The following is a 24697-nucleotide window of genomic DNA, read 5'->3' as shown; positions in this document are numbered from 1 at the left end:
TCCTGATCTGGCACCTTTCCATATCCTTTTTCAGTCCTTTATCATTACTGGTTCCTTGCTGCCACATATCTTCTTGCCTGGCTTTCTCTGTACCTGGAATCCTGATTGGTTCTTTTGTCTAGCTAACACCTGATTCTTTTAGATTTCGGTTTTGATTTTTGATGAAACCAAATTGTTCTACTGGAAACTCTTTTCATAGCACTCCTCAGAGTAGCAGTTTTGGATGTATTTGTGGGATGATTTAATGGATAATCTTCCACCAAGCTGTAAACTTCACGAAGGTAGGAACTATATTCTTTTTGCTCTGCATTAGATTCTCAGTGCCTCATGGATGCTCATAGGCATTTAATGAATATTTGCTGTAAGAAAGTGAAGAAAGTAAGGAAGAAGAAAAGTTCCCTACCATATAATCATTTGTAATTTCCTTGAGGCACAGATTTGAACTGAGTATAGTTCACAAGGTTATAATGATGAGGTGAGTGCCTTTAACTCATCACACAGTATCTGCACTCCAACGTTATTATCTTCTTTTAGATACGTGTGAATTTTTTGAAATATTTTAGGTGTAAGAATTGTATTATGCAACTTTGGGGAATCACAGCTTCTTTAAGCCTTCTGTTCTACTGCTTTAATTGAGTTATTTTTGCATTCAAGAACCTGCTTATTGTTCCCATTTACTAAAGGCTGAGAGCCAAATTCCTGAACCTAATGTTCATGACTCTCCGTAATCCTGCCCTAACCTAACCAACTCATCTGAATACCCATTATTCCCCAACACAAACTTGCCACCTCAGCCACATGCATCACTGCCTCCTAAAATCAATGCGCCTGTTCTCAAAAAATGCCCTTTCTTCTCCCATCCACTTATGCAAATTCTACCCACAGAATCATGCAATACCTTGGGGCTTAACCCATCTTAGTGGTCATCTCCTCCAAGGTCAGTTTAAGATTTCTCTTGCACGCAAGGACATTTTCTGCTCTTTCAGACCACACTTTCTCTCCCTTGTATCATTTGATCAGGTGAAATTGGCATCACATCTACTCTGTGCTGAGTGTTTTGCTTGATGCTGGGGCTTGGTGGTCAGCAACACTAACATTGCACCTGCTATGTGGACCCTATCTTTTAGTTTATTATCTTGTGACTCCTATGGAATTTGTCCAGAAGCTATTCATCTTGGGTACATGATCATATATTGCTTACATAGAGCTTAATATTTTAAGTGTTATGTATTTGTCTCAAAGTATTATTGTGAGAAATAATTAAGATACAAAAAATATGAGTTGTGGTGTGCATATAATAACTGTCAGATACCATCATTATTATTTTGTTATTATGTTCTCTTTTCACTACATTTTGACTATCTACAGAGCAAGGTTGAAATCTTTTATTCCTGTATATCTCCTCACCATTCTTTAGACAATCCAATGCATATAGTCGCTCCTCAAAAAATAGTTATGAATAAACACTTAACTCTTGGCAAAAATGCTAGATTTCCAAATCTTGAAGGAGCCCATCTTATTAGTTTAGACTCCTGTGGTTTTCACTAATAGTAAAAGTCCCATTATTATAAGAACACTAAAGAATAGCATGCCACCTAAGGGCATGGGTGCAACAGGCCTCATGAAAAGACTGGAACCAGGATTGGAAACTATCAGTTTTTCCTTCTCCATCTCTGAATCTCTGTTTCTCTGCTTCATTCTATTTGTGCAGACTTTTTCTCCTTTGTTCCAATCACTTGGTAGAATGTAACTACCCAAGAGCTGTCAGATTTACATATTTCAATTTCAGCCCTACTCAGAGACTAATTATCAGTTTCTAATGATCAATACCAATTTTGGGGAGAAACTTTCTGATTGGCCCAACCAAGTCAGGTGTCTACCATCATCCAACCAACTGTGGCTACAGGGAAAGTTCACTGTTTGTAAGCATGGATTCTGAGGCTCCACTCCTATGATGTGGCATTCTGTCTATAAAAATAGACATCAGCCAAATAGACACTTGTAGTCAACTATTTATCTGCCTCAATCTCCCATGTAATAAGAAAGTATTTATTTAAAAGGAATAAGCATAAAATGTTAGTTGAATGAATAAAATATGACATTAAATGCTATTTTAAGTAGTTCTTTTGTATATTATACTATAGCACAGGGGCCCGTCTTCCTAATAAGTGATTATATTAAGATGCTGTTCAGATTATCTAGGCCATTATTGTCTGATTGAAATACAATGGAAGCCACATTAATAATCTTAATTGTCTGGTAGCCACACTAAAAAAATAAATAAATAAAAAGGAGCGGCTGAAATTAAGTATAATGAAATTTATTTAGCCCTATGTATCCAAAATATTGTCATTTCACCTTAAAATCAGTACAAAAATTATTAATGGAATGTTTTATATGTTTCATATTATTGAAAATCCACAGTGTGTTTTACACCTGCAACATAATACAGTTTATACACTAAATTATCATTAGAAATAGTTATTCCATATTTAGTTTTTTTATAAAATTTACCATTGAAAAGATAGTCACATTTCTGTGTTTTCCAAACATACTTAAAAGTTTTCCAGCCTCTAAATAGGGTGATATTATTGACTTTTCAATTTGAAGAAATTATAGTTAAGTAACATGAAAATTTTAGCTCTGCAGTCACATTGAATGCATTTTGAGTGAGAGGAGCTGCAGATGGGTAGTGGGATTCCCATATTGGCCAGCACAGATTAGACAGGCCCCTTTATTTTCCAGATGGAGAAACTGAAGCCCTGAAAAGATTAAATGACTTGCCTGAAATCACAAAGTGAATTGACAGAGTTGGGACTAAAAACTGGGCCTCTAGTTCGTCGTTGCTGCCCTCACTCCCCAAACCCCTGTGCAGTTCCTTCACTGTTCTATTTCAGGGCTAGCCTAGGGGCCATTTATAGGTCTGCCCTGGGAAATAACACATATTTGGAGTGCTTTGGTTAATTACCATCTTAATCAGATTGAGATTTCTACGTCACTTTAATTCAAACAAGAAATGCAAAGTTAGATGCTTAAAGTGAACACCGAAGACACAAATTAATTGTTTAGGGAAAGGACTAAAATAAATCATTACAAAACCCAGCTAATCCAAAGAGAAGTTAAGATTTCGGAGACTACACTGGCAACATGAACATGCAATATTTTGCAAAGTGCTTTGATGGGAAAATTTTAAATTTGCCTGCCCATGGAATGTTTGAGAGTAGAATGTCAGCTTTCTAGCCACAACGATAAAAACCAAAAGAACAGTAAATAAAGTCCACAAATGGCAATCATCACGATTCCTCAGAGAAATTTATCTTCATTGGTATGACTCTGGATTAATTGAAATGAAACAGAAAGAACCATTTCTATTCCAAAGAGATTTCTTAATTGAGCCTAAGAATCATCGTGTCTGGTCCAGACGTGAGACCACATGGGTCATAGTGAATTCAGCAGAAAAAAACACTTCAGTTTTATGTGCTTTCACTATTCTCATGGCTACTAGAACAAAATGAGTGATCGAGAGTCGTGGTTTCTCATGTTTCTGTGTAAATTTGTTATGTAACCTGGAACGAGACACTTCACTACTCTAGGCCTTGATTTTCCCACTTATGCAATTGGTGAGACTGGTCCTCAGTATTCCTTCTAGGTCTGAAATTCTGGTGATTCTGATGACATGGCTCTAGATTTTGATTGCTCATCCCAGAGGTAGATGCTGAAGGCACAAACAGAAAGGTACGCTTTGTGCCCTAGGCTTGCATATGTCTAATTCCAGCAAGACTGAAGTTTGACACGAATTAAAGAAAGTAAAACAAAAACAAACTGGGTGGTAATGCTGGTATTTAGATTAATCAGATTAGAAGGCTGGGTGAATACTCCTTATGAATATTCTTAGAAATCTGATAGTTTATGAGCCAGGCTTTTCTCTCCGAGAATCTCTAATTGGTATTTCACCAACTCCTGTGAAAAGAACGCTCTCACTGGGTAGATACTAGCTTTAGGCCCTATAAGAAAGAACATAGATATCTCTCTGTGAATAGTTACCAAATGGAAAGTAATGTAAAGTGCCTCAGTGAAGAAGTGTTATAGTATTATTTTGTCTACTTTCAGCTTCTTAATCCATAAATCTTACCGTGACTGCTCTTAAAGACTGTCTGTGGGGTGGGCGCGGTGGCTCACGCCTGTAATCCTAGCACTTTGGGAGGCCAAGATGGGTGGATCACCTGGGGTCAGGACTTCAAGATCAGCCTAGCCAACATGGTGAAATCCCGTCTCTACTAAAAAAAACAAAAGTTAGCTGGGCGTGGTGGCAGATGCCTGTAATCCCAACTACTCGGGAGGCTGAAGCAGGAGAATCGCTTGAACCCAGGAGGCAGAGGTTGCAGTGAGCTGAGATCACGCCATTGCACTCTAGCATGGGTGACAAGAGCAAGACTGTCTCAAAAAAAAATAAATAAATAAAAAGACTGTCTGTTTATCTAATACCAATGTGGAATAATGTGTCAAATTATTTCACCTAATAAACCAGCACAGTTTCTTGAATGAGGCAGGAGATGGAAAGGAGAAAGCATGCCAGAATTAGCAAGTCCCCAGGATGATTTTAAAACACATGGTTTATTTCAGCCAGTTTCTCAAATTTACTGGTTCTGGAACTACAGAGATTCTGTGTCACATATTTTGTGGAATTAATATATTACCTTTTAAAAATTTATGCTTAGTCTTAGAATGTGCATATATTTCTGTTGTTGGTCTTTGGAAACATATTCCTAGTTATGTTTAGAATACTTTTAATTTTATTCATTTTAAATTATATATTTTATTTAATCATTTAGTGAGATCATGATTTGGTGTTCATAGTACTTTAAAATTCCTAATGAAGTTCACAGTTTTTAACTGAATTGTCAGTGGTAATGAGATGCTAGCAGTCCAAGGATATTGATTCAATATCATTGAGTCAGTTTGGATTCTAGAATAATACATGTTATAAGTACATAGGGATAGAAAGCACATGTTTTTAGTAGTCCTAGCTAGATCTGCTATAATTAACCAAGAAAACATAAGACAGAAGCTATCAAGAAAGAAGGTAAGAAATTGAGAGCATGGAGTCAAGAAAAAAGTTTTTACACTCAAAGCAGAATCTATATGTTTCTTCTTTTGGAAACTATACATACAGGCGAATAAAGCATCAATTTACATGCACATCAGGAATTTAAAAGCCATCATTTGTGTCACCTTTGACATCCTGTATGACTGTCAATTTTCTTAATCCTTTATATTTTCTAGTGAAAGAGAGAACATTATATCTTACTTTCTTCTAACGAATATCGAGTAAATATTTATATAAAACTATTTAAGTTTAAAATATCTCTGAAAAATAAGAAACAGTGATAATGTCATTTATTAAGGCAAACGAAAAAGTACATTTGTGAATTTGACAATCTGTAATCATTTATTTCATAATCATAATCGTGGAGGAATTGAAACACAGAAATACCTGCTATCACCTCACAAATGAAATACTTAGCTCATTGTGTTTTATTCTCCTTGCAAATCATTGACGATATTTAATTAAAAATTACAAAACTGCTAGACATTCCAGTCAAAACTAGTTTCCTCTCTTACAAGCAGGCAGATCAAAACTCACCGACATTTAATATTATTTATTTACCTTCATTTTATCTTTAATAAACTCAAGAATCTTAAAAAGCCAATATATACATGGTTAAACAAATTACTGAAAAATAGGACTTTGAATTTATGATTCAGCCTTTTCCAAAGAAACAATAGCACAAGCAAAAATAAAAAATGAATGAAACATGATTGCAAGGGTTTTAGAAATACACGATTTTTCAGCTGCATAGGCATGTAGTTTATATCAACTATCAACAAATTGTTCATGACTTTAGAAGGGCAAACATTAGAGTAGGATTAGATTGTGGAATTTCCATAGTTTAACTCTAAGAAAGCACAGGATTGGGGTTGGAAATTTTACTGGAAAGAGTTGATTGTTTAGACTGTTGATTTAGGTATGTGAAAATGGGAGGAGGTAAGGTAATAGCTAAATAGGAACTAGAATATAAAATGTAAACATAGAGTTCGGTTGAAAATAGTGATCAACAGAAGTGGCAGTAAGCACCCCAGAATTCCCCAGCTTAAAAATAAGAAACAAATCAACAAAACATTTTCTACTTTAACCACACACAAAAAAGCAAAATGAACAAAGTACCCATTCATATAAGAAAACTACCACAGAAACTAAAGGAATGTCTTAATTCAAAACAAGGAATTTGATTTTGGTTCTTACTTGCCAGAGATCCTAGGCAAGCATATTCATAAAGTGAGGAAATAGAGTCCTAAGAGATTAATACCTGGAATTTCATTGTTAGAAAAATTTGCGCAATTTCAACGGAATGAATTGGTGAAAGCTACTCTATCACATAAATACTATTCAAATAGCATTTACTGTGTATGCTGTGTTCCATATCCTAGGAAATCTGTTCATTGTTGATAGGGCTGATGGTCTATAAGGAATTATCGCTCCCTAAAAGGAGAGAAACTTGCAGAGCAATTCAGCATCCAAGGAAAGACTGACAGCTTTGAAAGAGACCTGATAATGATGCAAGTAGGAACTTGCATGTGCTTGAAGTAAGCATTGATTTAACAAAACAAAGACTCTATTCTGCACATACTTTGGAAACACATATTCTTTAAGAACTTGGTTATGACGAGTTGAAATGGCCACTTGAACTAAATTCCCATGTGGAGATTTGTTTATCCTTCTTATCTGAAGCCAGAGCCAACAATCCTAAAAGTTTTGAGTGACATTTAATGGTTCCAGGAATTGGGGCTTACCTATCTGCAGATAAACCTGTTTCCTTTTTGGCTGTATTATATTAAGTAAAACAGTTCTGTTAAATGAATATAAAGTGGTCCCTTCTATACTTTAGAATAAATAAATGACTTGAGCCAGATGCAGTGACTCACGCCTCTAATCCCAGCACTTTAGAATGCTGAGGAGGGAGGATTGCTTGAGGCCAGGAGTTCAAGAGCAGCCTGGGCAACGAAGCAAGACCCCATTTATATAAAAAAATTAAAAATTAGCCAGACTTGGTAGCATGCGCCTTGTAGTGCCAGCTACTTGGGAGGCTGAAGTGGGAAGATCACTTGGGCCCAGGAATTCAACATTGCAGTGAACCATGATTGCATCCCCGCACTACAGCCCAGGACTCAGAGAGACAGCCTGTCTCTGTAAAAAATTAAAGTATAAATAAATAAATAAAAGGCTTGACTTTTCCCACAGAGATATTCTACTGGTAAATTGAGAAATAAAGCTTAGTAGTTTGATTTATTTTCCATGACATCAGTTACTCTGAGTACAATATTTTTGTTACAAGTTGTATTAAATTATTTGTGCTTTTAATGAGCCAATTCAATGTTAGTTATTCCTAATAATAATGTTATTTTTGTCACTGCAGCTTTTCAGCAGAGTTCAAAATACATCAGAGTTTCTACTTAAAAGATCTTTATAAGAGAAAAGATAACACGTTAAAATCATATAAAGTATGCAAACTTACAACCTCCTCCTCCTGTTACAAGAGTCCCTCCTCCTATTACAATTGTCCCTCCTGCTCCTGTCACACTAGTCCCTTCTCTTCCTGTTACAATAACCCCTGTCCTCCTATTACAACATTTTAAGTAATGTAATATTAATTTTAAAAATCTGGCCAGGCATGGTGGTTCATGCTTGTAATCCCAGCACATTGGGAAGCTGAGACGGGCGGATCATTTGAGGTCAGGAAGTTTGAGACAGCCTGGCCAACATGGTGAAACTTCATCTCTACTAAAAATAAAAAAGTAGTCAGGCGTGGTGGCAGGCACCTGTAATCCGAGCTACTCGAGAGGCTGAGGCAGGAGAATCACTTGAGTAACTAAAACGATAGCTTTGAAGAGTACTCCGAGTTTTATGGCACTTATTAAGAGCTGTTTTGTCTCTTTTTTCATATCTTGCAGCCGAGTCATTGTTGGATAAGCGAGATGGTAGTACAATTGTCAGACAGCTTGACTGATCTTCTGGACAAGTTTTCAAATATTTCTGAAGGCTTGAGTAATTATTCCATCATAGACAAACTTGTGAATATAGTGGATGACCTTGTGGAGTGCGTGAAAGAAAACTCATCTAAGGTAACTTTGTGTTCATTGGGATTATTTTTCATTACCCTTCTCTAAAAACCCATGCTTCTTGGTGCTGTTGGGGAAAATGAGGCACCTTTATTTATGATATTTTGATTGTATAAACTTCAAATTTAAAAATCTCGTTCAGAGGAGCAAAGAAAACAAGTATTTGCAGTTATACTGCAATACTGAAGTGCACATTCAGACTTAAATGTTGTCATCTAATATAAAAATAAAACTTATTTACATTACAATGCAAAATCAGTCCTGCCTGTATCTTTATTTTTCATAAGTGAAGTCCTCGAAACCTTTCTGTTAAGTTACAAGTGTTCATTTAAATGGAAAATTGTCTGTAATAAACACATATCCTTTTATCCATAATTTAATCACCCCGTAGGTCACAACAAAGGAATACATTTTGGCTCCTCAAAGTCATTGGATAACTGATCATCACCAACTTCAGGATATGGGCATGACATATGGAATAGGCAATGTACTCCAGAAAATAAGAGTGAGATATTGGAGTTTAAATTCTGGCTCTGTCACTAATGCGTTCTATGAGCATAACTTCTTTGTACTTCACTTTCTTTATCTTTAAAATGGGGGCAATGCCAGATTTCATCTAACAGGGTCGACATTAGGTTATTTGCCATGAGTACTTTAACACCCTACCTAGCAAAATAAATATTAATAAAATTTGACGTTTTTTCATCACACTGTGTCTATAGCAAAATCATGCTTAGGAGACCTGATTTGGTATACAGTTCAAATGGCCAAAGATTAGCTTAGGAGACTTATATATATAAGTTTAAATTCAAAGTTTTAAGCAGGATTCTGTACCTTAATACCTAAATGCTTTTTCCTGTGTCCCATCTAAATTCCAGCTACTCTGTAAGACCCAACTTCAATCCCATTTGTGCTCTCCTATCTTATAATTCTTACCATACTAATAATCCAATCACTACCTTTAATCTTTGTATTATTTTCTGATTTCCAAAGTCAGAATGTAGTGTTCACCACTCTTTCATATTACTACTGCATATAGTGTGCCAATGGCATTCAAAAGAAGTAGAGATCACAAAAAGTAGAGTGTATCACACAAGGTGTCACAAAGGAAATAACATGTGCATTAGAGCCTTAAAGATGAGTTAGGTAAATGAGTTAGGTCAATGGTGATGTTGGGAAGAACACTGCAAACAACAAAGAATGTGCATTTACTAATCATGGCACTTTGATGGGAACCCAGGAGATTACCGATGATATTTCTCAGTTGTTTTGAAGATTGAGTTAATGTATATAAAGCACTTAGAATAGTCCATAGTAAGTAACAGATAGTTGTTTATTTTGGTTACCTACTTTTCTTTATAATCCATTATGTATTCCTACAACATAGCTTTGATTTGCTTTGGGGAATTTTATATTAATTTTATATCAATTAATCATACCATTTTTATTATTTTGGGACTTGCCTCTTTCACTCAGCTTTAGGTTTAGAAGATGTAACCACTTTAAAGCATATAGCTGTAGTTAACCTTCTCTTGAATTGAACTCCACTAATTCAATATATCACTAGTTATTAAGCCACTCTGTCTGGATTGACATAAGTGATACAGATATTGCTGCAAAAAAACTTTTTTATGTGTCTGATGGTATATATGTGCAATAGTTTCAGTAGGTTATTTACCTGAGAATGGAATTTCTGAGTCACAGTATGGTCACATGTCTAACTTTACTGGATAATATCAAATGTACCAACTTACATTATCTCAGCAGTATATAAGAGTTCCCTTGCCAATATTTAGTATCATCTGACTTTCTAATTTTTGGATATTAGAGCATGCATTATGGAGAGGTTTTTTTTTTTTCTAAAGACTGGAAGTTCTTGTAATGGAGGGGTCTTTTTAAAATAAACCCTCATGTTTTTAATGAGCATCTCTAAAGAAAAATATCCCCAGCTTGTTTTTAAGGTTATTTATTTTATTTTAGTTTTTGCCATGACATTGTGTTCACTGCCCCAGATTCAACTTGTGATTCCACTGGGATCACTACCGTACATTACCAATCCGAATTACATGCATTAAAACAGCCACCTAAAAGTGCTAGTTGTAAGAGTCTAAATACTTGAATCTTTGAGGAACATATTTATAGTCCATTATCTTCACCTCAGTTAAGTCTAAAGACTATTTGAAAAATGTAATCCTATTTTTTCTTCTAGGATCTAAAAAAATCATTCAAGAGCCCAGAACCCAGGCTCTTTACTCCTGAAGAATTCTTTAGAATTTTTAATAGATCCATTGATGCCTTCAAGGACTTTGTAGTGGCATCGGAAACTAGTGATTGTGTGGTTTCTTCAACATTAAGTCCTGAGAAAGGTAAGACATGCAAGCATTTCCAGTTCAAATGTAAATAACAAACTTAAATCTTCCCTATGTAGTAAGAATCTACCTCTGTGTTTAGCTGTAGCAAGATACATGCATGTATGTCTAATAAAAAAGCAGATATCAATAGCACGGAAGAAACTAATGATTATAGATTTGTTGGTTTCCAACCCAAAGCAATATTCATCAGTTTCAAATTAGTGAGCTGTTTGTGAGTAAACAATATATGAGATGGCCACTCATACCTTTTCTCATCTAATATTTGCCAGTAATTACAATTATATTATTCTGTACCTCCAGTCTACTTAATGTTCCTTCTTAAATTTTTTCCTTAAGGATCTAACTCTAAGTCACAAATTCTGATCCTCCCCAGTTACTCTGTATTAAGACTCTTTTTTCCCTTCACTGGGTCCCTATAATACAAACCTGGATTCATTGCTTTCTTTTTTTAATGAGAAATTACCATCAATGTGTCATTATTTGTATTTATTAACATATTTATTCAATAAATATTTGTTCTACAAGGTGATAATGGTGAATTTCTTAGTAAAATAGAATAGCAGGACCCAGTATGAAATAAATAGGATCTGAATACTCTAGATTTGGGAAGCAGACCTGGCAAGTAATCTGGTATTGCACTTCACCTTTCAGGGACTCTATAACTCATACAAATCACCATATAACACTGACACATTATTGCTTTCTATTTAGATTCCAGAGTCAGTGTCACAAAACCATTTATGTTACCCCCTGTTGCAGCCAGCTCCCTTAGGAATGACAGCAGTAGCAGTAATAGTAAGTACATATATCTGATTTAATGCATGCATGGCTCCAATTAGCACCTATAGGAGTATTGCATGGGCTTTCAAGGAAACTTCTACATTTATTACTATTGATACTGTTCTGTTACTGTTATTCCTTTTATGGTCTTCCTGAGACTTAAGTTTGTAGAATTAAATTTCCCTAGAGCTGGAGATAATGTTTAGAGAATTAGGCCAATAAATTTTCTGCTGAGGTTATTTTAAATAAGACATAAAATTAATTTTAGAAATATGATTTTTGCCTTTTGTTGAATCATTAACATATATTCTGTGTGGAATGTGTCTGACTAAAATGGAAATTTAAAATTAAGTGTATAAATGCTGGTTGTATAGAATTCCAAAGATATTTTCATATTTGTGTATATCAGCATTTACTATTGCGCATTTGGAAATTTGATGATTTTGTTATTTTACTACAGAATTATATGCTTGGTGAGAATAGGCTTATTTTTCTGAAATTTCTGTCCTCTTTGGCCAAGAACTCAGTTTTCTTTGAAAATCCAGGCAAAGGTCATTATAAAGTTTATTGTATTTACTAAATACTCTCTAGCCTCATGGAAGGTGCAGGAAGAAAAAAACCATCTTGTGATCTAAGCTAAAAAGGTCATCCCTTAAGACTTATAAATGGGGCACTGTCATTTGTTCAGGGACTTAGAAGACCTATCTGTGAAAAGAAGTAAGCAATTTATTACTAATTCATAATAGCTTGTTACAATGCAGAACATTTAAAAAAAAAAACTCTAAAATACAGTTTACTTATTTTGGAATTTTTTTGCCACCAAAACCTGACCTGAAGTGATTTGAGGCTATTTATAGTCTTTATTTATCTTTCTAAAAGTGAATATATATTTTACTAATGAAATATTAATGTATTTGAGTACAGAATGCTACCCAGGATTCACTGGGGATAGTATATGTTATACATTATGTGCAGGACAGAATCTTCTAAAACCTAAAATTCTAAATTACATAGCATGTCAGTTCTATAATGTGTCAAAAAGGGACTAGAGCCCTGTTTGTGTGTTAGTCAATTAAGGGCTTTCTTACTAACTGTGGATTTTATTAACATTTTCAAAGGAGCAACTTTTGTCTTCTTAAATTCTCTGCTTATATTTCATTGATTTCTAATCTGTATTATTTCCTTCCATTTGCTTTGTGTTTCATTTACTCCACTTTTTCTAGCTTTTCAAAGTGGAAAAATTAGATCATTGATTTTAAACTATTTTTGCTAATTATAAGCACTTAAAGGTATAAATTTTCTTATATACACTGCTTTAGCTGCACCTCACACATTTTTGTGTTGTGATTTTATAATTTTTCTAAATATTTGTTAACTGTGATTTCTTCTTTGATTCATGGATAATATAAAAGTGCGTTGTTTGATGTCAAAAAGTTTGAGATTTTCCTATGTATCTTATTGTTACTAGTCTATGAATTTTGTTGTCAGAAAACATAGTCTATAATTTTTTTGAAATGTACTGAAACTATTTTATGTATGTTATTTAACTACTGAATGCAGCACTCAAATTTGGCCAGAATGGTTGATAGTGTTGTTTATATCTTCCCTTCCTTATTAAGCTTTTTGTCTAATTTTTGTTAATTATTGAGAAAAGGGAATTGAAAATATTTACTTTTGATTGTGGATTTGTCTGATTTTCCTTTTGGTTTTGGGTTTTTTGCTTCATATATTTTGAAGCTTTATTATTATGGGCTTATACATTGATTATTGTTAGATATTCCCTGTTTAATTGACCTTTTAATCTTACTGAAATATCCCTCATTATCTCTGATAGTGCTTTTTGTCTTGAAGTTTATTTTGTCTGATATTAGAGCAAATCTTTCTTATGCTTACTGTTTTCATGGTATATGTTTGGCTTTCCTTTATTTTCAGTCTATTGTCTGTATTTTTAAAGTACATCTCTGGTAGACAACATACACTTGGGCTTCACTATTTTATTTAGTGTATCTCCGATTGTTAATTAGGCTGTTTCATCCATTTCTATGTAGTAAATCATTGGTATAGTTGGATTTTAATCCACCATTTTCTTACTTGTTTTTTATCTGTCCCATTTTTCTATTGACCTTCTGTTCCTTATTTCTAGCCCTTTTTTTTGGGTTAATTATTTTTTTTCTAGTGTTTAATTTTAATTACTGTTGGCTTTTCAACAGCACCCTTTTGCATTATTTTGTGGTTATTTTGGGAATTAAAGTATACACTTTAACTTGTAATATTCCACTTAGAGTTACTATTGTAGCACTTGAGAAAAAAATACAAGAACCTTGAAACAGGATAGTTTTATTTACCCATACCCATCTTTTGTGTCATCATTGACATATATTAACATATCTAATCAGTTATAAATTTCACAATACAGTCTACAATACACAATGCAGTTCAATTATTGCTTTGAACTGTCATATGTATTTTAAAGTAAGAGAAGAAGAAATATATTGTCTTTTATATTAACCTGCATATTTATTATTTCCTGTACCCTTCATTCCCTCTTGTCAGTCCAAGTTTCCATTTGGTATTAATTTCCTTCAGGCTGAAAAACATTCTGTAGCATCTCTTATAATACAGATCTGCTGGCAACAAATTCTTTTTTCTTTTTAATTGGAAAATATCTTTGTTTTGTCTTCCATGTAGCAGGTACTTTTTACTAGATATTGAAGTCTGGGTAAACAGGTTTTATTTTTCTTTTAGTCTTTTAAAAATATCACTATTGTGTTCCTGCAGTTATTGTTTCTGAAAAAAATAAAAAAGGTAGCCACCATTTGTCTTATTTTTTCCCTGTATGTACTGGGTCATTTCTTCCTCTGCCTTCTTTCAAAGTGCTCTCCTTTTTAACAGTTAAACTAGAATATGCCTATGAGTTGTTTTCTTTGTATTTATCTTTCTTGAGATTTGTCAAGCTTTTGGATCTATATATTTGTTTTCCCTCAAATTTGGGGAAAAAATAGCCATAAATTTTTCAAATTTTTTAATCCATTTTATCTATCCTCTCATTCTGAGATACTACTTGCATATATTTAGCAGATTGCTAGTGTGTCATAGGTCACAGAAGTTTTGTTCATTTATTTATTCTCTTTTCTCTCTGTTCTTCTGAGTAATTTCTACTTGTCTGCTTTCAGTTCATTGACCTTTTCTTCTGCCGTCTCTGATCTGCTGAATTTTTCATCCAGTGAATTATTTTATTTATAAATTTATATTTTCTGTTCTAGAATGTCCAGTTAATTGTTTAATGTATTTTATATTTCTCTGCTGGAATTTTCCATCTGCGTGCTCATTATGAAAAAAAATTCTTTTTTGTCACTTAAACATAATTATAATAGCTGCTCTGAAGTTCTTGTCTCCAAATTTCAACACATAGGTCATCTCAGAGTTGATGTCTATTGACTTCTTCCTCTCTGATTAGGGGTCACATTTCCTTTTAAATGGTTAGTGATTGTTTAATATATGCTGGATATTATGAATTCTATGCTGTTGAATATCTTTCAGATTCTATAGCGTTTCTTTAGAGGCTATTGAATTGTGTTTTGGTAGGAGGTTTGAATACTAGCAGATGAGGTTTATCTTTTCTCCCAGCCTTGTTTTTAAACTTTCTTGGGTACAAGGGAAAGTAGCCTTATTCTTAAGGCATGGAATATCTGAGATATCTGTAAAGTGCTCAGAAAATCTCTCCAGTATTGCTTGTCTTAACAATTTTGTCCCCATTGTTCTGTGACTGCTAGGGCCTCTACTAAGATTATAGCTTCCCACAAGTTTGGTGTTTGGTTATTTTTTTTTATTATTTTATTTTTTGGTCAGGTTTTGTGACTTCTCTACTGTTGTGTATACAGCTTATTATTGGACCACTAACTTAAGGAGATTCATCTAGAGATCTCTGATGCTCCTTCTTTGCACAGCTCCCTTCTTCCAAATAACCTAGATCTAGAAACTCCAGCTGCATCAGCAGCCCTGAACTTCAATCTCTGACTCCCTAGCTTAGTGAGGCCATTGGTCCTTGCTTGGACTCTGTCTTCCACACCTCAATCTGAAAGTGCACCCCAGACAGGAGAGCTGAAAGCCAGAAAGCCAGGGCAAACATGAGCCTCACTTAGTGTGAGGCTGTCTCGCGAATTACACATTTGTGCTGCTGTTTGCTGATTTCTGAAAAGAGTTGCCTCATAATTTGTCCAGAATTATAATTACTTAGGTTGGAAAGGCTAGTCTACTACCATTGTGTTTGGAAAAAAAAGTCTTTCCTACTAATTTTAAAAGACAAACTAAATATAAAATACCTATTGAATCCCGTGCCTCTGAATCTGAGATTACTTTTTAAATTGCAAGATGAATGGACAGCCTTCTTTTTTGTTCACTGTTTCTTTTTTCTTCCTTTTTAAAAAATTTTGGGTCTTGCATTGTCAGCAACTTTTAGTTAGGTGATGTCACTCATGAATATGCCACTTAGATACCTATGCACAAGACAAGATTTTGTGGTGCTCACATTCTAAGAGAAACAGACGTAAATAAAATACTCATAGTACAATATACAATATTTATCATAATAGAATTATGCAAATGTTTTTAGTTGTAGCACAAAGGGGGTAAGACTGTTTTTTGGGAGAAGGGTTAGGGAAATTTGAAGAAAGCATGCTAGTTTTTGGGGATAACTCAAAAGCTGGCCATGTCAGAGGACCAGGGCATATGAAAACTTATTACAGAGATGTGAGTGTGTAAGGAAAAGTCATGGGATAATGGAATCACAAACAAACCTACTAGTTATCCAAAGGGAATTATGTTTATAGCACAACAGTAATATCCTTTATGATAAGCAAAGAGAATGTTTAAAAGATGTTTTATGTTTGAGATTCTTGCAGACAGTACCTAAATGATAGAGAAAGAAATCCTAACTTTGACATTACCTTATACATTTTCTAGAAATAGTCTTGACCCAGCCTTCCTGGACTCATATACCAGTCAAGTTAAACTCTGTTGACTCTTCGGTCAAATGGAAGATCATAATACCTCCTTCACGGAGTTTCTGTGAGTTTTAAGTGAGTTAGTACACAGGTACTTGGAGACATAACTGATGTCTTATAAGAGTTCATCATTAAGTAATAGAACAATGAGATGCAATAAGACTTTGGATCAGTAATTATGTTGAACCTTTAGTGAGCTCTGGATCTGAATCAAGGAAGAATACTCATTTGCTTGTTTCATAAGCACCAAGATAACCATGTCACAGGCATAGTGCTCCTAAAAATGCTCACTCTAAAAAGAAGTTCAGCAAAATTATAGCACAATTCTTTGTGTTCTATATTTCTACAGATGTTGGTTAATTATTAGTCAAATGAAACAAGTCAGTTCCCAAGATTTCTGGACAGTGAATAGTTTTGGTAATAAGGAGATATAATTAATATGGTAATAACCCAGGAATTTGGGATTACTCAAATCCTGCCCAGATGAACTTCCTCTCCACACAAATTCTCTGCAGGCTATCTTTGCATAAAATCAAAACTTTGTTGTAAGCTTAAATTTTGTCCCCAAATACCCTTCATCTGGGCCTTGAGGCATGCAATTCAAATCTCATTGATTCCTACTCGATAGCTGCAGTGGAAAGTATTGAAAGTCATTCCCTGGAGGTATAAGCAAATCTCTTCTGATAAAGTTCTTTTTGTCTGCCTGCAAGAGGGACAGTAGTATCCCTGATGGACCAAGGGCCTGGTTCTTAAGCCCCACGCATGAACAAATGAAATAAAAAAGTGAGGTAACATTGACCTCTATGGGAGGTGAAGCTCAGTAACCTATGGGCGCTTCCCCCAACCCTCCCCTCCACTGCCGCCCCGCCATCCAGTCTTTGCTGTTTCTCTCCCTCCCTTTCTCCTGCAGGAAGATTGCTGCTGTGTCTTAGTCAGATTTCGGGATTGTGTATTGGCTCACAGTCTCAGGGATGGAACTGTCAACATGGTAGTCACCGCACTCTCAGAGAGCAAGTCTGAGCTTTCTTTAGTGAGGTCTCCCACACAGCTTTGTTTGAAGCCCCTTCCTTAGATGCTATCCTTCTGCCTGAGAAAGGTTTTAGGTAGCAAATTCCAGAATATCTCACTCTTTAGTAAGCTGCTTTTTGCTTTTGAGTCTGGTCTTTCCTTTGGTCTGAGTGGTGAATTTCAAGACTTAGGTTTGGTGTTTGTATAGAACAGGAAGAACATGGTGTTTGGCTACCTTGATTCCAGGGCGTCTGGCTGACCCAACATAGATAATGGAGTTCTCCATAGCATCTTCCTAGCTCGTTAGAGTTTTCCATTGGATTTTAAGGACAAAATCTTAATTAATTAATTTGTTCTCTCTGTGTACATTGATTATGGCCTCTTATGGAGGTTACCTAGTAAATCTATCATAATTACATACCAGCAATCCCAATAGATAATGGGGGCCACAGCAGATTGGCCTTCAAGGAGAACCACAAACAGCCAAATGATTTATTTACAAATAGTATTGTTAAAATTCCTCAAATGGTGCGAATTGTTTGTAACCCTGAATCCATTTCATATAGAGAACACTTTTATAGATAGTAGTTAAATCCCAAAGTAGTCCACGTAATCTTACATAATCCTTAAAATAGCTCTGTTATTGTAATGATAGTACTTTAATTATACTAAATCCCATTTTATTACTCAGATTTATTTTTGTGAGAAAATTCACATTGAGCTCCAACTTGAGATGGTAAAACATATCTCCCATGGGGCTATAGGATGTGGGGTGGGCCAGGAGGAGGAATCCTAAGGAGGAAATTCATGGTTATGTGAATGGACAACCCTATTTCTGACAACTCCCTACCTGGGGATCACCAGCACCTTATTGTTCATCCCTCACTGTCTCCTCCCCCAACACACACACACACACACACACACGTGAGCACACATGCATACATCCCATCATTAGAGTCTCCTTGGAAACATACCATTTATAGGATGAGGGAATTTCCTGCTCTCAGTTCACATATGGTAGAGAAATGGGCTGTTCCTGTCCTCACCATAGTAGATAAAACCTATTTCTGACTTATCAAGTTAAATCTATGAATTAATTTTTCCCTGTAAGATGTTGATACACACATAGTAGATCCATTATTTTATATTATGTACTCTGGGTACTTTGTATGTTAAATAGGTATAGGTATATAGAAAAATCTGTCAAAATAAGTTTCATGTTGGAAGAGACCCTTGTGGGAGATGTGTTTTGTTTATTTAATTCGTGAATCATTCTGCTCCTTTTTTTTTTTTTAAAGACAGAGTCTTGCTCTGTTGCCCAGGCTGGAGTGCAGTGACATGAGCTTGGCTCATTACGACTTCTGCCTCCCGGGTTCATGCGATTCTCCTGCCTCAGCCTCCGGAGTAGCTGGGATTACAGGCATGTGCCACCACACCCGGCTAATTTTTGTATTTTTAGTAGAGATGGGGTTTTACCATGTTGGCTGGGCTGGTCTTGAACTCTGGATCTCAGGTGATCTGCCTGACTCGGCCTCCCAAAGTGCTGGGATTACAGGTGTGAGCCACCACATCCAACCTAAATTCATGAATCATTTTGTTTCTCATGGAAGAGCCAGGCAGGATCAAGAAAGTTGTCCCAAGCCAATTCCATATGTGTTCTCTCTCATTGAGTTTCTTATTTAGACTTAGTATGGGACAACACTAGTGCCTTCAACCATTCCCCTTAGTGTTAGTCTTAAGCTTTCCAACGTTAAAAGTCCAAACTCTTAGTCCGTCGCACAGTGGCATCCAATAAATGTGTATTGAAGATATGAATGTGGAAACAGCCATGATTCTAAGCATGAGATACCTAAAAATACTATAACCACAGTGCACATACAATTATTTAATATTTTCAACAGTCCAAACATAGCTGAATGCATACAATCTTGATCCAGGTTGTAAAATGTCATGTTTAAAATTTCTGAGCAAGCTGTCAAGAGTGAGAAAGCAAAAAGACTTTAGAAGATAAAGGCATGGGAGATAGATTTGCTTGACAGTATAAATCATTTTCACCCCAGAAATATATTAAGTCTGTGTTCCATATGTGTCAGAATTACCCAAGCCAGATCTCTTTCTGTCTCTGTGATTTCTTTCTTTTTTAATGCATTCATCGTTTGGAGACTACATGGACTTATATTGCCTTGCAAAAGCAATATTCAGCAGAAAAATCAATCTTTTGAACACTTTAAACAGATATAGGTCCAGAATGTGTTACAGAAACAGTTAAAAACAACCACAGCCTAAGAGCAAAACTTCTAGAATGGATATGCTGTATTCATCACTGTGTTCTTTAAATTATAGGGAAGGCCAAAAATCCCCCTGGAGACTCCAGCCTACACTGGGCAGCCATGGCATTGCCAGCATTGTTTTCTCTTATAATTGGCTTTGCTTTTGGAGCCTTATACTGGAAGGTAAGTGGTACCATTCCTTTTTTAAAAAATATGCTATGTTTATATAAATTATTAATCTTTTTTTCCTCAAGAAATGATCTTTTAAGAAAACAGTGAATTCTACCTTAGCTTATAATCTAAACAAGATTTAAATTTTATAAAGTTTCCTGTTTCTCATTATGTCTGGAGACAATCCCTCTAGCTGATAATTCACACTTAAGAATTAGGAACTGGTGTTAATAGCCTGAACTAAATATGAAAAGGAAGATCTGACAAAAATCATATGATATACTTAAAAGACATAGAAATGTCATTTGTATCATCTGCTATTTTGGATTTCTACTCTTTTGTTCTCTTCTTATTGAAGCCTGTCTAAAATTTTAAAACATGCAAAAATCATTGTGACTCAGCTTCTTGAAATGTCTTTTGAATTTGATTAAGTGTCAGCTTCTTTATTACTCTTTAGCCCCCAACATCCTAAAAATGTTGAGTTGATAGTACCATGCAGCTTTCATAATTTTTTATTACAAAGACATTTTGCATGCTACATGCTGAAAAAACTGTTATTGGAGTTATTGACATAAAAGATAAAAGTGGAGTCCACTTACCTCTTAAATGTTAGACCATTCACTGATCATTTTACACTATGTGTCTTTCCTCTTTTTCCAGAAGAGACAGCCAAGTCTTACAAGGGCAGTTGAAAATATACAAATTAATGAAGAGGATAATGAGATAAGGTACTTTGTTTTGCTAAATGTGTGCCCAATCAAGCATGGCATTACCATTTCACACACTGTGTACCTGCCCATAATGTCTTTAAGAAGTCCTTCACTCATGACAGTAGTAGCTCCTAACCAGTGAGTCCCAACTCTTTATCCATGTTTCTGATGTCTCACTCTCTCTTCAGTGCTGCATCTCCATTTACCTATAGAATACCTTCCCATAATTGTCTTCATGACTCTTCTTAGGGTTTATAAAGGGGTTACCTCTGCTTTCTTATTTAAGTAAGGCAGCAGAATCTTCTCAGACTCCTGGTTGTGGAGCTCTGGAGGCACATTTGCTCATGTTCTTTCTTTTCCACACTTTTATCAAAACATACTGATTCAGCTCTTGGAGCCTCTTCCTAAGCTTAGTTCTTTTGGTAGGAAGCATTATCATCACTGACATCTTTATGATCTCATGAGTTGCTGTCACTGATCTTTTCTTTAGCCCTTCTAAACTCAACCTTTAGTCACACTCTTCTGTAAACCCTGGTTCATAGTGTGACTTCTTATTCAAAATACGTTCAGTGATTTTCTCTTGTATATTTTATACATCTTTTATTTTACTCTGGCTTTCAGAGCCCTTAACTATTCTCAACATACTCATTGTTTTCTCTAAAGCCAAATACAAAATTTGCTGTAAGATGACTTTCCATTCACTGTAGCTGGCTCTTGTCATTCTTTCACCTTACCGTATACTGCCCAGCACTCATATGTTCCCTTACCTTTGATTATAATTCTCATTTGGTGTGTTGCCTTCTCTCATGTCATGCCTGTATGTATACATAGACACATATGAAATGCATATAGGCACGCTTGGTATGTGTATATGCATATACAGAGAAAGAAATGTTTTAACTACTTGGAAAGACTACCTTAAGACAAATGAAGTCTTCACTCTTCCCTATAGTAATAAGAAGGTAAGCTCCCCATTCAATTTTGCAATCTTCTGCTACTATATTTACAGAAAAGCTGCCTTTTACAATGCCCAGATCATGGTGTACCTCAGAATCTCTGACCAAGAGCAAATAAGCATTTTTTCTTATTGTTTTTCAGTATGTTGCAAGAGAAAGAGAGAGAGTTTCAAGAAGTGTAATTGTGGCTTGTATCAACACTGTTACTTTCGTACATTGGTAAGTTTTTTTTTTCTTTCCTTTTTTTCTTTTTTTTATTATCCTTTAAGTTCTAGGGTACATGTGCACAATGTGCAGGTCTGTTACATATGTTTACATGTGCCATGTTGGTGTGCTGCACCCATTAACTCGTCATTTACATTAAGTATGTCTCCTAATGCTATCCCTTCCCCCTCCCCCCACCCCACGACAGGCCCCAGTGTGTGGTGTTCCCTACCCTGTGTCCAAGTGTTCTCGTTGTTCAATTCCCACCTATGGGTGAGAATGCGCGGTGTTTGGTTTTCTGTCCTTGTGATAGTTTGCTCAGAATGATGGTTTCCAGCCTCGGTCATATGTGTGCATGTGTCTTTAGAGCAGCATGATTTATAATTTTATAATCCTTTGGGTATATACCCAGTAATGGGATGCCTGGGTCAAATGGTATTTCTAGTTCTAGATCCTTGAGGAATCACCACACTGACTTCCACAATGGTTGAACTACTTTACAGTCCCACCAACAGTGTAAAAGTGTTCCTATTTCTCCATATCCTCTGCAGCACCTGTTGTTTCCTGACTTTTTGATGATCACCATTCTAACTGGTGTGAGATGATATCTCATTGTGGTTTTGATTTGCATTTCTCTGATGGCCAGTGATGATGAGCATTTTTTCATGTGTCTGTTGGCTGCATAAATATCTTCTTTTGAGAAGTGTCTGTTCATATCCTTCGCCCACTTTTTGATGGGTTTGTTTGATTTTTTCTTGTAAATTTGTTTAAGTTCTTTGTAGATTCTGGATATTAGTCCTTTGTCAGATGGGTAGATTGTAAAAATTTTAATTCAAACTGAAATATTTAGCAAGAACTATACAGCATATGAGATGCCAAAATTTAGAAACAAACTTCATTAGTAAGTCTTCTATCAAGCAGATGTCAGTATGTTGGCTGAAGGTGTTACATAATTGAAATGTACGTATCTAATTCATTGTGTATTCTCCAGTTTTGAAAGGTAAGCAGTGTTTGTCCTGACTAGTGGATTCATCTAGTGTGGGAGATGCACAAAAATTAACAGTTGTATGTTTACTTAGACTGTTTTTGAGGCCAGAAAATTAATTAGACAAGGGAATATAGCAAATTAGGACTAAAATTAAGTATTACTAATAGAATAAAAATACATGGAATCAATTTTATTTAGGTGTGACCACTATAACATGACTGTATCCCGTGTGTTAGATGCTGAAACGAGAGAAAACCAGAATGTTTCCCTGCCATTTTAAGGAAAAAGAGAAAACGTCCAAATATCTTACAGTCAGGAGAGTAAGATTTTCCAGGTCAATTGCCACCTTCCACATGACTAGTAATAATTATGCATTATAATAGTTCAGAGCCCAGGAGGCACTGAACATAAACGCATGGCAGACACGTGCTGTGATTGTGTGGATCTGCGGAGGGATTGTGGGAGAAAGGAGAGTAAGACGTGGCTAGAAGGCACTGGTATCATTATCTCCTGTCCCGTCTACTTTCTCTGCTCCCTTGCTGCAGATACTGTTGCGGGAAGACCCACAGCTGCATTAACTTAATCAGTATTGATTCATGCTGTCCCTCACTTTTGCTTCTGCTAATTGGCTGTTATTTTTGTTACTGGTGTGGAATCCTGAGAGCATTTACCACAGTTGCATGCGAATATTCTCTCCTCTTTCTAATTCCTCATTTCTTCTGTGCATTCCCTCATTGTCAAAGGATTATTTACTCTCCTCTTTATTACCTAGATAGTCTGTGGTGAGTTCCTTCTTTACCCTGCTAGTCACTGCCCTTCCAGCTTTAACTCCTGTCCCAGGTTCAGAGTTTGTCTCCAGACTTAATCTTCTTCAGTGGAGCTGAGTCATAAATTATCTTGCCTCCTGTATGAGCTTACTTTTAGGGTTATACAAAAACATTTTTTTAACAACTCAAGATAACATGATATAATTATGTTGCGCATTTCTCTAACACCGTAATACTTTATTCTACACACTCTGTCACTTTTACCTTCAATCATACTCTTGATTAACATGTCCGTAGCATGAATAGCACCCTCTATTTTCTGCTGCACATTCCCACTTCTTTCTAGGCTCATTCTTCCTGTCAAATAATGTAAATGGATAGACCCTTTGCTTGACACTTTTTATTTTCTGGAGTAATATTTCCCAAGCTGAAACCATGCTTTTTCCTAGAAATTCATTTTTTTTGCCTTTGAACCATAAGATGAGATTCACTGTTTTCTTTTTTTTTTTTTCCTTCCCTTTCTTCTTCTTCTTGACAGCCATTTCAGTTCTCTCAAACGGCATTCACAAACCACACATTAAATGGTTAATTGAGTCTTAAATGCTCAAATGCTCAAGTAATGTCCTCTGTTGTTTGATTTGGGATTGCATTGCTGGGATCCTGTTTTCGCACACAGGTCTTTAATCATGTGGTTTTAATTATGACATTTGTCCCATGACATTTGGGAGTGGATTAGGATACAGAAACCCAGGCCACTTGTTTAGGAGGAAAAAAGATGGTATTTTAAAGCAACCATAGTCAAACAACTTATGCATGTGTTGAATAGTCAGTTAGCATTCCAAGACAAGAGCTAGGTATTTCTGTTTCTTGCTGTACCCTCAACACCTAACTTGCTGCCTGTGCATTGTTGGCTCTCTATAAATGTTTGTTGAATGAGACACTGAGTGAGTGACTCAGCCCTAAATGAAAGTTTAAGCAAATGGCAAAGATTGTTCTTCTGAAGTAGGGTTTGTTTTTATCTTTTGTGTGAATGTGTGTGTTTAATTTATTGGGTTGGATTAATGAGACACAAGGTATGCATATCAAGAGGGAATATAATCACATGGGAAATTAACTAATAAATTATTTTTCTTAAGGTATGAATTATTACTCGTGTATAAAATGAATCACATTAGCCAGGTTAAAGAAGCCAGAATTATCCAGAAAAAAACCCAGCTCACTTATTCAGTAGTCAATGGGAAATAGATGGCAGAGTGAATGAAAACATGACTCATTCTCCTTCACAAAGTG

The 24697-nt window shown here is 35.5% G+C and overlaps 1 protein-coding gene across 2 annotated transcripts in view; it reads left to right on the top strand.

Annotated features, from left to right (window-relative positions):
- Window positions 1–21667, top strand: part of KITLG (KIT ligand) — a 77032-nt gene extending 55365 nt beyond the window's left edge. Inside the window, exons 4-9 of one of the 2 annotated variants that reach the window (XM_002823566.5) lie at window positions 8011–8181; window positions 10388–10544; window positions 11262–11345; window positions 19685–19794; window positions 20443–20510; window positions 21591–21667. In XM_002823566.5, coding sequence (XP_002823612.2) covers window positions 8011–8181; window positions 10388–10544; window positions 11262–11345; window positions 19685–19794; window positions 20443–20510; window positions 21591–21630 — 630 coding nt within the window. In that variant the 3' untranslated portion in view covers window positions 21631–21667. The remainder of the gene's footprint in view (window positions 1–8010; window positions 8182–10387; window positions 10545–11261; window positions 11346–19684; window positions 19795–20442; window positions 20511–21590) is intronic. The other variant, XM_024257267.3, reaches the window with a different exon arrangement.
- The last annotated feature ends 3030 nt before the right edge of the window (window positions 21668–24697 follow it).

The sequence above is a fragment of the Pongo abelii genome, chromosome 10 (genome assembly GCF_028885655.2).
Source record: "Pongo abelii isolate AG06213 chromosome 10, NHGRI_mPonAbe1-v2.0_pri, whole genome shotgun sequence".
In the NCBI taxonomy this organism is placed as follows: domain Eukaryota; kingdom Metazoa; phylum Chordata; class Mammalia; order Primates; family Hominidae; genus Pongo; species Pongo abelii.
The sequence above is the reverse complement of the archived record's forward strand: the minus strand, read 5'-3'. Positions and strand labels throughout refer to the sequence as shown.